Source organism: Helobdella robusta (assembly GCF_000326865.2).
Source record: "Helobdella robusta unplaced genomic scaffold HELROscaffold_8, whole genome shotgun sequence".
NCBI classification, from domain to species: Eukaryota; Metazoa; Annelida; class Clitellata; order Rhynchobdellida; family Glossiphoniidae; genus Helobdella; species Helobdella robusta.
The window spans coordinates 4,908,214-4,925,017 of NW_008705459.1; the positions used below are offsets into that span (position 1 = coordinate 4,908,214).

At 30.5% G+C, this 16,804-nt stretch overlaps 1 protein-coding gene across 1 annotated transcript; it reads right to left on the reverse strand.

The window, feature by feature from the left end:
- Nucleotides 1-9,188: 9,188 nt before the first annotated feature.
- HELRODRAFT_165816 (hypothetical protein) lies at nt 9,189-15,873 on the reverse strand (the record flags this gene model as incomplete). The annotated part of the gene is made up of 7 exons (XM_009032308.1): nt 9,189-9,304; nt 10,846-10,949; nt 11,971-12,115; nt 12,997-13,110; nt 13,401-13,601; nt 15,184-15,319; nt 15,664-15,873. The coding sequence occupies 7 exons, from the start codon at nt 15,871-15,873 to the stop codon at nt 9,189-9,191; spliced, it is 1,026 nt and encodes a 341-aa protein (XP_009030556.1).
- Nucleotides 15,874-16,804: the final 931 nt, after the last annotated feature.

Sequence of the window (16,804 nt, forward strand, 5' to 3'; positions counted from 1 at the left end):
ATGATGATGATGATGAAGGTGATGATGATAATGAAGGTGGTGATGATAATGGTAATGATGAAGATGAAGAAGATGGTGATGGTGATGATAATTAAGAGCTGTTTGTGATGATGATGATGATGATGATGATGGGGATAATGATAATGAGGATGATTACAATGATGATTACAATGATGATGATAATGATGGAATAACAAAAAAGCGATTGCTACATTATAATAAACGCCCACCACCCAATCACAGTGATGTAGCAATGAGAAGATTGTGAAACAAAAATATGACACAACAGTGACAATAATGTTTGCATAATGACGTAAGAAACTTTTAAAAAAAAATTATCTTCCATATCAGATGACATCCCATCAGCCAGGCTTCTCATTGAATGGCGGAGATGCAAGCACCATACCAAAAAAAACGACAAAGATCTAAAACAACAAAGACCAATGGTGGATGAAAATTTCTTTCTTACTTACCAAAAGAAACTGGCGATAGTACCAGATTTTTAAAATATTTTATCATTTCCAAAACAGATTTTTGTTTGAAGTAAATATATACTCTATTCATTTATAGTGGTACAAAATGCCTCAAATATCATAATAGTTGTTGAGAAATATATGGCAAGCTCAAATGCTGTCATTCAAACTTCAAAAATGATGATAACGTGATGTTTATAATCTATAATAATAAGAATAATAATAGTAATAATTTATAATAATAATAATAATTATAATTATAATATTTACGACAATGATGATGAGATGATGACGACGATGATGATTTAAGTGATGATAAAAATAAATTTTATAATAATGTATATAACGACAATAATTACGATGAAATTGGTGATGAAGGTAATGCTGATTGTCTGAAACTACAATGACGATAATAAGATGATGAACTTCTACGTAAGAGTGCACATATGATAAAGAGTTGAAAACCAATCATAGGGAAAGATGCATGGAACTTAATAAACCTTTCATTGGAAGGGAGAGATGGCTCTGCTGAAATCCATCAGACATCTGGATGGCGATATCAATTTAATGCAACATAACTTCGACCTGGAACGGACTGCATCGAAATACGTTATATCGAGGAATTGTAAAATCAAAGTGACGTTCTATAGAGAGATCGTTACGTCAAGACGACTACCTCGTTATATCGAAGTAACGTTCTATGGAGGAATCGTTATATTAAAACACTTTAAAACGTTATTTTGTTGAAGCAATATTATTTTGAAGAATTTCTATTTTAACGTAATGTTTTATCAAGATTAGTGTATTATATATGTATTGTATTGTATCAAACAGGGCACATTATGTCAGTTATGTGATTGACATTTCTAGTGAGAGTATTTGAATGTATCTGTCATGCTTTCTATGTAGTTTTTGCAAAATGTGTTTGATCTTTCGATATTGTTGTTGTTGGTTTGGAGGTGTTGTTGTTGTTGGTTTGAAAGTTGTTGTTGGGTTAAAAGTTATTAATGTTGTTGTTGTCGAGTTGTGATGTTGTGATGAGGACAATCACGGCTAAAGTTTCACCACTCGATTCGTATCAGCAGAACGTGATTACTCTTTAGTTTAAACTAGCAACATATTTTTTTTTACAAACAACATTCAATGTAAAATATCGTTACTTAATTCTTGAAAGAAATTACGAATTCAAATAATTTTCTATGTTACACAAAAACTCCTATCATCGTAATAACATTCGAGCCACTCGTGACAGAACATATCAAATGTCCAGATATAACACACGTCCTACAATTGGATTTTTACTTTCTGTTATAACTTCAAATAATAACTGTTGCTTGTTCTTCCAAAAAACTTTAAATTTTATTGATAAGCCGCGTTAGATTAGTCCTACCCCAATTTATTCACTCAAAATATTTTTTTGTTTAATTTTAATTTATTATTAATAACAAAGGTTATATTTTGAGAACAATTTGCAACAAAAAACTATTTCCAAATAATTAAAACGTTTGGACGATGAACAGGAAATTTTTCGCGCAAACTTAAATCCACAACTGCATATAAGAAGATGCAATCTGCTGGTGCTATACGGCGCGTGCATGAGCGATACAACGAACGAACGAATGAATTAATGAGTGAGAGAGAGAGTGAGTGGGTGAGTGAGTGAGAGAGTGAGTGAATTAGTGAGTGAGTGAGTGAGTGTGTGAGCGAGCGAATGAATGAATGAATGAACAAACGAACGAATAAATAAATGAATAAACAATCAAATAAACTAATGAAGGAATAAACATATGAATGAATGACAAACGAGCACTTTGAGTTAGCGAGTTTCAAAGAAATCTTTCGAAAACATTTTCAAAAACTTTTCAAGATTTTCTATTTTTTTGTTCTTATACAAAATAAAATCTGATGTAATGCACAACATGTGTGTGTGTGTGTGTGTGTGTGTGTGTGTGAGTAAGTTATTGTTTGTTTGTTTGTGTGTTTGTGTGTTATTGTAAATATGATCAAACGATTATATGAAACCAGACCAATTTGATTGCATTAGAGAATATACCAATAGATCATAACCAAATCCAAATGAGCTGAGGTTGAAAGGTTAGCACCGAATTAACTCTTCAACTTACATTTCGTATTTGTAGATATTATTTTGGAAATTTTTTTGTCACTCCACTTTTGGAGTGTGTGTGCGTGTATGTATGCGTGTGTAGGTGCGTGTGTGGGAACGTGTGTGTGTGCGTGTGTGCGCGCTAGTGTCAATTCATTTGAAATCATAAACAATGAAACAATTTATGACAAACAAATTCTAAATTGGACAACTATTGAATTATTAGTTAATCGATGAGTGACTTCAACAGTTTGAACTGCTTCACTGGTTATGGTTTTGTTTGTAATTTGTTAACATTTGATAAAAATTATTACCTGCACAGGTGTTTGTAACAATGGCACAAACTTAATGAACTTTCATCATGTCTTCAAAAAAAGTTTCAACGTTGTAAAAACACGTACGGGCAGCCGAATAACAATGACATCTGTCTAAGCTGAAATGACCAACAGACAGGGGGCAAAGTAAAAAAAATAAATACATTCAATTTCACATGCATACAACAAATTCATTCAATTTGAAACTTTTTTTTACAAGCGGATGTTTTTAAAATCAAAAATAATTTGCAGCATTTGACAAGGATTCAATCAAGGTTTGAAGAATTTTTAATTTTATCATTTTTATTATTTTTAATTATTTATTATTTACGTTCGAATGTAACAAATGTTCATCCACTTATATTATTATTATTATTATTATTATTATTATTGTTTTTGTTGTTGTTGTAAGTGTTATTATTATTATATCCTAAGCTTCAAGGTAAGTACAATTTATGACTAAATCTTAGGTGTGGAGATGCTAAATAAACATTTTATGAGTCTTCATAATGACGTAAATTAAATCATTAACAATTTTCTCCTCTCTTATTAACTGGTTGGTGAATTTTTTCATTTTCTGTCGATAGAGTCTATATTTTTTCCAAATAAAAGAAGTCTCCAGTATCCTGATTATGTCTGCCTCATTTAAAATTGTTATGCCTATTTTCTAAATTTATGCAGTAGTACAGAGAATGTTGTACACGTGTATGATGTACATATTTTATGTAGTGTGCACATCAGTTATGCAATAATTTATACAGATTATATATATATTTTATAAAAATTTATTTTAGTCAAAGAATGTGTTAAATCACTCTTCCTTATAACAACTCCTTCATTGGATTATGACACATTTTTGGCCAACAGACTTCGATTCCTTTTCAAGATACTTGTGATTGAAAAGATTGATCAGCCTTTGCAGCATTGCATCGTTTACTTTACTTTGCATGCTAACGTTAAATTGTTTTCATTTCATTGCTTATATAATCCGTTGAAAAAAATGCATTCAATAAATACAAATTGATAAGAATTTTCTATCCACTCTTCCACTCTACGGAAGATAAAAGAAAAGGAGGAGAAGCAAAGAGAGAGAGAGAGAGAAAGAGAGAGAGAGAGAAGAGAGAGAGAGAGAAAGCAGCCAAAAACGATGGCATTGCAACAACAGCTGAGACAAATATATGCAGACCACACAGCGTTCTGAACAAACATGAAGAAAATTGCAAAACATTCGCACGTTCGTAAAGAGATTGAACGACGAACATTGTCAGCGTTACCAACGAATTATCACGTCAAAAACAGACAACACAGTTCTGCAGCAAAAAATGTACAGGTTCAAACTAAGTAGAAGGTCTTGTCGGTGAATTTTGTTACTTTACTTACGTATCATTAATTGTTTTGGATATTTATTTATTTACACTTTTAGTGTCTTAGAAGCACATTTTTCTATTCATATAACTGTCTAATCACATTATCACATTTCCATCTATTCACACATTCGCCTATCCATCTCTCAGAAACTCCTCCAGTCCCACTAATTCATTTATTGTCACTATCGTCAGTCGATTGATATCTTCTGATAGTGTTTTTATTACTTATTAAAATTTAATAATTATAATTCAGTCGGCTCGCACCAACACAGATATAGCAACATGTAACTTTTTATTTGATATGCGATATAAATATTTTGTTTTGCACTATTGCTAGCAAAAAAATTTATATTTCAGCAACGAAATGAGAAAAAAACTATAAGATCCACCGAAAAATTTTTAATTTTTTCCATCTTTCCAGTTTAATTTTTTTCATTCACTAATGCTCATTTCGTGGAAGACGTTAAAGAAATGTGAAGTGAACGCATACGAAAAAATATGTTCATTCAGTTTTATTTTTCACTTAAAAATCTGTAAAAAATGAAAGCATGTTAAGAGATTTAAGAGAAAATATATAAAAATTATTTAAAAATTTTATGGTCTTCATAATTTGATTGGAAGCTATAATGTGAATGCCTGAATAACAAATGTTCCATTGTTTGCATGGTTTTGATTTTTTTATTTGATTCCTATTTCGTTCGTTCATTTGTTCGTTCGTTTGGTTGGTTGTTTGTGTGTTTTTATGTTTGGATGTTTGGTTACTTTATTGTTTGTTTGTATGTCCTAGTTTGTCTGTTTGTGTGTGTGTGTATTTTTTGTTCTTTTGTTCATTTGCATGCGTGTTATTCTTATAAGAATGTGCAATTATATCGAGTGGACACTAAGAGCATCGGAGTCGAATGTCGACGAAAAATGTTTGCTTGTAATTAGTTTTCACACCGTCTAGCAGCCATCGAGCAACCAACCAGCAACCATCGAGCAACTAACCAGCAACCATCGAGCAACCAACTAGCAGCAACTAACCACTAACAACGGCGGCCACTGTACATTAGGCGATTGCTTCCTTAATGGCTCGAATTAAAATGGAGAATTTTTTGTCAGTGTGATAAATAAAATATTTCCAACCGCTCATCTATGCCTTTAGTCTCACACCTTGATTATTTATTAAAATTCTATAATTAAATTAGTTGTAATAATAGAATAAAAAGTATTGAAAAAATGATGCATTATGCAATTTAATGTGCTCTAATTAAAATATTTTTTATTGCCTTCAACAATTATTGTATTAAAAATAAAATCAATAAAACTAAATCAGTACCATTACGGTTTTGTTTTTAAGATGGAGGTGATGGGAGTATTCATGTTGATGTTGTTGTTGCTGATATTGTTGTTGTTGTTGAGTGTATGTTGATGTTTGGTGTTGTTGTTTATATATAATGGTTTGTGATGTTTATGCATCATAGTTGTATGTAAACGTCCGTAAGCTAGATATACCAATGTTGTGTGTGTTGTATGTGTGTGTGTGTGTGTTGGTATGTGGTGTTTATATTTTGTTTATGTGTGAATGTGAATAAACGTGTGTAGTATGTGGATGTTGTTTTGCATGTTTGTATATGCATGTGTATGTAAGTAAATGTGCGAGTGTGTTATTTTATTGTTTATGTTGCTAGAGAATTGATGTCAAACTAGCGACGTGTTTTATGTTTAGCTTGCATGACGTTATTAAGAGTTTTCGGTGAATGCATTCAATTTATGATAAATGAACTCGAAAATATGAGAGGGACATATATAAGGTGGAAGTCTTACATTTAGAACTGTGGGGAAGGTATCATATTATAAGATAGATGATAGATATAAGATTAATAAATATAGATTGCATGTGTGTGTGTGTTGTGTGTGTGTGTGTGTGTGTTTGCGTGTGTTTGTGCGTGTGCATGTTGTGACCACTAGATGTTAGAATTAGATGCATGTTAACTTCATGCTCGTCTGCACGTAAGATTAGGTCAATTGAATGACTCCGAGGAATTTTATATACATATATCGGTGATGGATGGCCATAAGACATGAACCAACTGACTTGGGAATGAATGTGGAAAAAAGTTTTAAATCGTATTTGTATCTACGTATATGTGTTTGTGTTAGTGTGTGTTTGTTTGTGTGTGTGTCTGTTTGCGGGTGTGCTTTCGTGTGTGTGTGTGTGTGTGTTTATTTGTCATACTTAGTTAATTATTTGAATATAATTATCATATTCAAATGTTGTAGAAGCAAAAAACGTCATAAAACGATAATTATAATTAATTAAGACTAAGCAAACAATTAAATAAAAATTATATGTTTGAAAAACCTTTTGTAAATGTTTCTATTTAATAATAAATTATATAAAAATAATTCTTCTATAAACAAACTGATTAATTCCACGCTGCAGAAGAAACTACAAAGTTTTTGGACAAACTACAACAGTTATCATAAGGCAGAAATATGCCAATAAGTATGCGATAAGAAACTTGACGATTTATGGTAGAATGAAGAAGAATTTTGCCTATGGACATTGTAGGGAAATTAGTGAATGTTTGTTTTATTATACATACAGCAATTTCAGGAAAAATTTATTGTTCATAATATATCAAATATAATTTCAAACTTATTCTGAGTTGTCTAACGAAAGTTTAAATAATTCTTAATGAACTTTAAGAAGTTTAAACGAAATTACTACTTAAAAGAATCAAATTTGAAGATAACCCCGTGCCAATATTAAAAGGCAACCCAAAATTATAAATTTCAATATATTTTTTAAATGTTTCAACTATGCGAGTACTTTGTGTTCATCATCATAATTCAAATAAGCACAAACATTTTGTGAAAGTTATTAGTTTTAAAAAGTAAGACTTTTTTGTTCTGTTATAATATTTAGAAATTAATTATATTTTTGTTTGCTAATCTGGTTACAGAAATTATAATTAATTTTGATATCACATCAAAAAAATGTGTAAATTATAAGTTGACGTGTGTATGGTGGAGGTGTTAAAATCTGGGTGAACAATTTGTTTTTCGCGTTGTTGGTCTTGTAGCTAATTTAAATTTTTTATGTGACAAGAAAATTTTCGACCTGTTTAGCAATAGAATATTAAATTAGAGGAGTCTAAAATAAAATACACGTGTTAGTTTCAAAAGTAATCCTGTTACAAAAGTACACACAAATCAATTCTCAAATTGAAAATTTATTTCAATGTTTCACTCCACAGATATCGCGTAAAGAAGATGATGTACATTTAGGTATACCCCTTTATATGCCCTTAGCAGATTTAAAAAAAAATTATGAAACAGAGCACTTATTTTAAAAAAAATTACTGTTGGAGAAATCATTATTAAATGTCAACTAAAGTTTAAATTGTTTGTAGTTTGTCGATTAAATAATTTTTGTTGGCATTCATCATTACTAATTAAGTAATTGTTTTCTAACATTTGTCAAGCGGAAATATGAAGTTGCACATAAGAGTTGAACTGTTTTAACACTTTATGTTTATGAATTGTTTCAGAAACTGTCAATTAAACTGAATAGTTTACAAACAATCACAGTATTGCTCTTTAATTGTTTTCTTCCTTGATGCTACATTGTGCAAATGTTTGCGAACCGTTTAATAAAACGCCATTGGAATAAATAGAATTATAAATTTGTTACCTGTGTAGAGCCTAAAGTTTCGTCCCTCCAAATTAAAGCTCTGAAACTATTTTCATCGACTAACACCGTCTTGACCTTCCTTTAAAATCACTCGAAGTTTGTAAAAAATAGATGAGTCATTACATACATATTTTTCTAACAAGAGGGAGACGTAGCTGAAGTTTGGAAAGAACAACTCAACCCAGCGCAGTTCGTGTCTCAGTTTTTATTTGAAATTATTTTGTTATATGATTCATAAAAAAAGTTATCAATAGCTTTTTATATATTTTTGACATCGGCGAGAATATTTCGAATGAGTAAATAGTAATCAGTACAGTGGAAATGTATCAAATAAAGTTTAAGGCATTCTTGTTTTAAAATAAATAATTAATTTATTATTCCTTTTTCAGAATTGCATAAAATTATTTTTTACACACAAACAGCAATATGAAAAAAGAAGAGAGAAACATTTTTTTTAGAGAAAATAATTTTTTACTGTGCCATGCCAAGAAATTGACTGGGAAAGTATGAATCGATCGTGTAATGTAAGACATGAATGGTGGAGTATTTTCTCATTTGTTTGTTTGTTCAGCTCTTTTCAAATTGTTGAGGAAAAATTAGGCAAAAGTTAATGACTAGACCATTTAAGTTGCCATTTTTTATACATTTTTATATACCTCGTCAAATTTTTTTAGAATTTTTTTATACCGTTGCTATTGTTTTTACTTTTAGAGACGCTGAATTTTCCACATATGACTCATAATTAATGTTATAATAGAAATAAATTGCACAAGTTCTGACATGTTAAATATGTATTTGATCAAAAATATATTTTTTAAACATACCTTTTCTTAAGTCAAATATTATCACAAGATCACGAAATTTATTTAAAAGATCAAAGTAATAAGTTTTATATAAATTTTAATGAATTTGTTTAACAAATGAATTTTTGATGGATTGGTTTAAAAAAGTGTGGTTTTTAGGCAATGCTCTTCCATCTCAACCATGGATATATATCCATGATCTCAACAACTCTTTTTGCTCAAACCATACTCCTTAAGCAAACACCTTAGTCACACCACTGTCGATGGCTACACTTGTAGCCTGAATAGTCTTTCTATACACCGCTGTCTGCGTTGTGAATAGAGCCGAAAATTGTTTCATTTTATTTGAATTTAATTACAAAGTGGCGTTACGGCACCTTTTATCAATTTTTGGAGAGGGGAACTGTCTAGTGCATTTTGATTCATTACAACAGACTCGTTGTAATGATTACAGGACACCAATTTCCATTGGTGTCCTGTAATCATTAGAGTAATTTGACCATTTTTTTTGGGTTAATGATGTGATCATCAATTTGGTCGAATTATCTAAAAATTTTGAATCATCTGGATAGTTTGATGAAATAGAATGTTTGATAAAATTTTGTTTTCTTCATTTGGGATTCTGATTCAAATGTGTTTGAAATTGGTTCACTTGATAATTAGGTTGTTAATAATCATTTACATAATTACTTGTTTTATTTAACTATTTTAGTTGACCACAAGAAATTAATTTTTTAGCCGTCCTATTGTAGTTAAAAAAAACAAAAAGTAAATAAACAAAAAAAATAATAAAATTAAATAAATATAAAAATTAAATAAATAAATAAATTGATCAATCAATAAAAATAAAGTAACAAATTAACAAATTAATAATCCGTTGGATTAACAAACAAACAAGCACCTATATAATATAACTGACTATATGATTGATGATGCAAAGATATATGGTACGTTATCTGAACTGCCTGATGGTGCAGTGTTGCAAAGTTCCTTAAACAATATTATGTTATGGTTTCGGAAATGGAGTCTTAAAGTCAACGTTAGTAAATGTAGCTTGTTGTCAATTGGTAAATGTTTTCCAATGAACTATGAAATTGTTGATTCGAATGATGTTGCTCATATCTTACCAAGAGTAAAGAGTATGCATGATCTAGGCGTGATCGTAGATAGTCAACTTACTTTTAAAGAGCATGTTATGACGCAGATAAAAAAATCAAACCGTATGTTGGGAATTTTATTCAGAAATTTCAAGGACCTGTCGGATGATGCGTTCGTTTGTCTCTATAAATCTTTGGTCAGATCACGTTTGGAATATGCTGTGCAAGTCTGGTGCCCATATAGAAAAGGTTTATCTGGTGAATTGGAAAAGGTCCAAAGAAGAGCTACCAGAATTCCAAAGTCATGTAAAGGTTTAGATTATAAATCTAGATTGATAAAATTAGATCTGCCATCTTTGGAATATAGACGAATCTGGGGCGACTTAATTTTAACTTATCAAATTCTCCATAATTATGTGGATCCTTCAATTTCCCCATTGTTAGATCGTCGTGCGGACAATGGCACCAGAGGTCATCATCTCAGTTTACAGACTCGTCTTGCAAGGAAAGATTGCAGAAAATATTTTTTTTCTAATCGAGTCGTGAATCCTTGGAATGCACTGCCCGTTGACGTTGTAGATGCTCCATCTATGAAGACATTTAAAATTAAACTAGATGACTTTTACGGTGATAAAAAATTTGTGTCAGCTTGATTAATTATTAAATAATTGCTTAAATTTTAATTTCGTGTTTGGTCGTTTGGTGTAGACATTGAACAATAATTTATACGACTTTAATTGTTTCACATCCTTTATTTTTGAAAACGTTCTTTTATTTTGTCATTGTTTTTAGTTGGGGCAAAGGGCTCTGCCCAGGCCTTTTTGATAATAAATAAATAAATAAATAAATAAATGATTGAAACTTAATCACTCAAAACTGATCATTGGTTGGCTGAAATTATTTGTTCACGATTTTTCAATTTTGAAAACACAGGAGTATTAATTTTCAAATGTCTGAATGTTTTGCTTGAAAAGTGAGTCAAATTTTTGTAGATTTTGTCTCACGGACGTCTTCGCCGATCAAAAATATTCAAAAATGTTAAACTCCATGAGAGCAATCTGAAAACGACTGTTGAGAGCCTTGAAATAGCCCGACGAATGTTCTGGAATAATCTGCTTTATGGAATCGTCGAAGTTGATTAAAAAAGTTTAAAAAACTTTTAAAGAAATTTGTCTAATTTGTCCTTCTTGTCTAATGAACACATTATAATTTGCTAATTTAGTCATTAACTAATTGATACATCAATCTTATTTTCCATTCTTAAACTTTCTAACGTCTGTCAGATTCTGATTTTTTTTAAAGAATATTACAAAACAACATCACCAACGCTCTTAACGTTGGTTCGATAAGTGATTTCACATTCAATACAAACTTGTGTATGAAGTGAAATGAAAAACAATACAATCTTTTGTATGAGGTGAAGTGAAATACAATACAAACTTGTGTATGAAGTGAAAACAATAAAAACATGTGTATGAAAATGACAGGTGAAAAGTAACTTTTCACATAATTGACATTGGATCGAATATTGACTTTTATTTTTTTAAACATTTTCTACGAAAAAATGTCCAAATATTGACTGTAAATGTATTTTCATATCTTCTATTAAAGTGTAGTTTGTTGTTAAGAAATTTCATTATCCATATCTTGGCATGTTTATTTTTGTTTGCTTTCGTTTAAAGGTTTTGGTTTGAAATTCCATAAAACAGAAGCAGTGTGATATGCTGTCATGTTCTATTTGAACTAATCATTTGTTACTTTTGAGTTCCGCTAGAGTTAAACGTTAAGAAAGTTATATTTTTCATGTGAGGTTACTCAGTCTGTTGGTACCGGTTCACTTTTCAAATTCTGTCGTTTAAATGCGATTTATTTCTACTCTCTAATGATTCTAAAATCATTTATTTATGAAAATCAACTACATGAAAAATAAGTAATTAAAAAGTTTCTTGAAATGTGTCCATACTTTTTATACTTTTTAAAACAAGTGTTGCTTTACTGACAGACTAAGAGAAAAGAATTTGTGCAAATTTCTAGCACAAACTAAAAAATTTAAGTTGTCTTTTCAATGTTGCAGTTTGGACCACTTCAGTTGTTTAAATTTTTAAATCAATTTCGCAAAGCATACAGAAGGACCTGAAGGAGCAGTAGTCATCATCCCAGCAGACATAGTTGCCTGCAACGTCGTCAACGTACTTTATGCAGAAATCTACGCCGTTGTACGAATCCGGTTGACCGGGACACCACTTTGTAACGTTCAGTTCATCATCCGGAACATTCCCTAAATGGAGGGATTTGTTTAAATGTAGTAATACATGAAATAAATTAAAGTAAATAATCTTTTGCAGAAACACTTTCATAATGTTATACTTTTTTTTACTGCGTTTTGTTTAAATCCAAAGTCTCAAGTCTCATTGGTCGAATAAACAAGAAAAAAAATCAAATAAAGCATTCGTTTTCACGATGTGCGTGTAATCTACTCACTTTTTGCAGTGCATCAATAGAGTTAATTATATGTAAGAAATTATTTTTTAGAAACCTTCCTTGCTGCTTAGAAATAACATTAGCATAATTTATTAACAAGTAGCGAACTCCGCGAACAAGAAAAGTGAGTTAAGTAAAAATGTTTTAAAATAAAAGTAACAATGGTAGAAATAATTTTTAAGAAGTGGTCTAATAATTGCCCTCTTGATAAAGCAAACACGCCTGCAGAAATTGAAATCGTTTTTCTTTTCGATAATCAATCTTTTTGTAACGCTGCCATAGTCTAAAATTTATAACTTCCAGAAAATGTAAAATGCTCCAGAAAAAATATTGAAGATTATCTATGAAAAAAAGACGTCCATTATCAAAATCATCCCCCCACTGACTGAACCAACGAAAAATAGCAAAAAGTCATCACTTTGCAGTTTGGAACCGCTACTGAGTTATTCCGCTGCTTTTGTTGGATCTTGATTTTTGAATACTTTTTAAGTAAAAAATCTGGTTCAAGCAGTTAAAAGAACACTTATTCATACTGTAAACTACAAAATTAGACAAAGAGGTATAAATATTTGTTAACCAGACTAGAACTACTATAAAACTTAATTTTATTAGAATTGTAATTAAATAGTTAATAACGTTATTAAACATAAAACAAAATTATTTAAGAAAAACAATGACCTGAATACGGATGCCAAAAAAAGTGCCTCGTAGCGTTGATGAATTTTTGATAACCACCGGTCCAAAATACGAATCTATTTCCCCAGAAATCTCCTGGACACACGTAGGAATGATCTGAAATATGTCACAACGCCAATATGAAAATCTACTTGAAACAACTCAGTTGATAAAAGTGGCATGTCTCGCGCGGCTATCACGCAATGGCATGGTTCCGATACTGTCTGTCCAAAACTCAAAGACCGTCATATCCGTACGATGCGGTGCATGCATAATGTATATGTACGTCGAGTGGTGTGGATAGTACAGCCTTTGTGACACAAAAGTCTAATTATAACTATAGAAACACATGTAAGCAGTTCTGCGCTTGACAGATCTGCATTAAAATGAAAAACACAAAATCTCACTTTTTGTAACTGAAATCGCATATTTTCCAGAGATATCAAAATCAAGATCATTTCTAATGATAAGTGGATGCGATGAAAACAATCCATTGCAGGCACTCTTAGCCACTGACCATTTATTCAAATCGTAGAGCATTTTGAAGCATTTGTGAGCTTCGACCACGTAGTGAAAAGTGGGCGGGCATTCAAAAGTTCCAGTTTTCACTGAGGAGTGTAGTTTAATTAGTTAAGAAAAAACGTGAACATTTATTATTTGTCGATTTCATTTTTATTATGAATCTTAGTTTATTATTCCAAAACCAAATAAGAATAGTTCCACGTTTTAATCAAAACTGGATATTCTTTTGGACCTTTATTCTATTGAAAGATTTTTAAACTTTTTTTAATTTACGAAAAAAATTAATTTAAAATGATTTTATGAATTTTATGTACTCTAAAATCATCATTATAAATTTTATCTTCGTTAATTCACTATCGTTCCTTTGCATTGTTTTCCAATAGATGACTGCAACAATATTGCATCTGACTTTTCCTTTCTTTCGCTTATGATTTTTTCCAATTTAATGATCTATCTAACTTTGAATATCTTTTTAGTGCTGTTCACAATTTGTCTTTGTTTTTTTTTGTTATATTTTTTAACTAGTTTTTAAAATTTCCGAACAATTTTAACGCTTCTTCAAGATTGATGCTGTAGATAACTTTTCTTCGTCGAAAGCATCAATTTGACAAATATTTTCTGACTTCTTGGTAAATGGCCATCTAATTTTAAAAAGGGTAATACACTCTTTTAGAATTCCGAAGAATCAACAAAACACAAAAGCTTATATGAATACAGTGCTGAACGACGCATCACACACATAGCATGTGGCAGGTACAGGTAGAGATGGCAGGGGGATCCGTTTTCGTATTCAAATTCGGTCGCTGCCCGCCCACACTGCAAGGAAGGGCCAGCTGCTTCAAGTGTTAGTATCTGAATTTTCAAAATTTATAACTGTATTGCTGAAGTGAATTAAAAGATCATTCTTTGAAAACTCTTGTTTTGTTGGATGAATATCACATTAAATTTAATTTTTTGAGTAATTTTGTCTGCGTTGTAAGCAATTTATAATAGAACATAGATAGAAAGATAGAAAGGGAAAATGTGAAGTTTGTACTAACTCAAGTTGGTACAAACTTGAGTTTGTAATGTAATAATGAAAGTAATGCATAAACAAACAGTTTCAAAAAGAAAGTTTTGAAACATTTAAAAGAAATTGCGAACAAATATTTTCTTATTATTTTTTTATATAATCAATTGTGTTTTCTTTTAGTTTTTATTCGTTTATGACCATTTATGCAATTATTCTCTTTCTTTCTTTATTCGTTACATTTATTACATTTTGCCAGCACCGATTTGGCAGACCGGACCAAACATGCATTTGCGTCCTTACATAAACACTAGCAGACAGGTAGCAACAAAGTTGGAATAAAACAATAAAACGTTATTATTTCTGTTTCTGGAAGGATGCAACAGAAAGACAGGACACAACGCTTGGAAGTGGAAAATGAAGGGTTGAGTTTGGGTTGAAACTACGGTTAACCGTTTTGTTCTAAATACCATTTGGTAAATTTTGGTAAAAACATTTTGCTTAAAAAGTCACATTGAAAAATGATCTCCAAGTTTCAAAGTTATTCTGAACTACTCAAAAACTTTTCAAGATGCACCCGCGATAACAAGCATACTTTATAAATCCAAAATTCTCTAAATAAATCAAACTAATATACGTTTTAAGAAATCAAGTCGAACCTGGAAAAAAAGCTTGACATTCCTCATTGAGCAGAGCAGTGACATTGTACCATTGGATGCTGTTGGTTTCTACGCAGGAGCACGATTTGCTGGCTGGTCTGAAGTTGACACCTCGAAGCTTGAATCCAGTCAACAACTTTTTGTGTTTCAGAATAATATTACCGATATTCATAGTATTTTTATATGCAACAAATTTAAGAGACAATTTCACATTTATCATAAAATAAATATATTTCATTACAGTTTAACTTTTTCGTAAAACATGCTTCAATTATGAATCTTTCTAACGGTAATAAAATAATTTTCAAACTATTTCTATTTTAACATTTCAACAAATTGTTTTTAATCCTCTGACTACAATTTAATTTAGTTGGAAGAAGTTTTTTAATATTAAATTTTATAAATTGGAAAAAGTACCATTCAACATGTAAACCCTAAAAAATAGACTATAAATTACAAATAAGTCTGTTCTCGACCCACCTGACACTTCAGCATGCAGATCTTTGCGGAAGTTGCACTGACCCTAAGGATGCTGTTGAATGATCCACTCTCCTCGAAAGAGACCATAGTTTTTTCATTTCGAACGACCAGATAACTGTACGCTCTGACAAAGTAGAAATATTTCTTATCTTCTTCATGGGTTAACACTACAAAACTTGATAAAAGTAAAAAGATTAAATTAAAAATCATGTTGCAAATTTATTGCTAGTGTTCGGCTAGTCGATTTAACATCAACACTTTCATGCTAAATAGCTTAATGATACGAATTATTATTATCTTTCGTTGATATATATATATATGTATGTATATATATATATATATATATATATATATATATATATTATTGGTGTATTTGTAAGCGCCCTTTAAAAAAATCTCAGAGGTGCAACGATTATTGCAGTACATTACGTAGCACTTAACTAAAGCAATGCAAAGAATGGAGAGAGAAATACATTAGCACAAGTAAGCTTAGACAAAAAGGTGGTGTTTCAACCTTTTACGAAATTGAATAGCATAAATATATAAATAAATAAAAAAAAAATATATATATATATATATATATATACATATATATATAAGGCTTGAAGCAAATTTTACTATAAAACCTAAAACAATTAAATTATTCTATAAATTATTCTATATATGTGTTGAAAATTACACCTGTATATATATTCTGTATTCATACAATCATTGCTGTATAAAATATGGTCTCCTTCCATCATATATCATTGTCAAGTTTATTGAGTTCAGAACCAAAATTTTTATTTATTTTAAACATAATAGAACATTTAAGCATGATAGAACAAAAAAGCTTTTTTCCGGTATTTCTATACCATCTTCGGTGTTCGAATTGATGCGTTGTGTATGTGGCCAAGTGCTCAAGTATTTGTAGTATAATGTGTCTCTACAATGTTAATTCTTTGTTTGTTTAATGTGAATGCTTAACGAATTATTTACAGTTATTACGATCTTCAACGTATTGCTGACGATACCAGTATTTTTTTGTCAGGTAAGAGCCTGCTGGACTTATTCACGGAGATGAATAGCCAGCTCAGTTTGTTTTATGATTGGTTTTTGTCCAATGGGCTGACAGTGAACATATCCAAGTCTTGTTATGTCA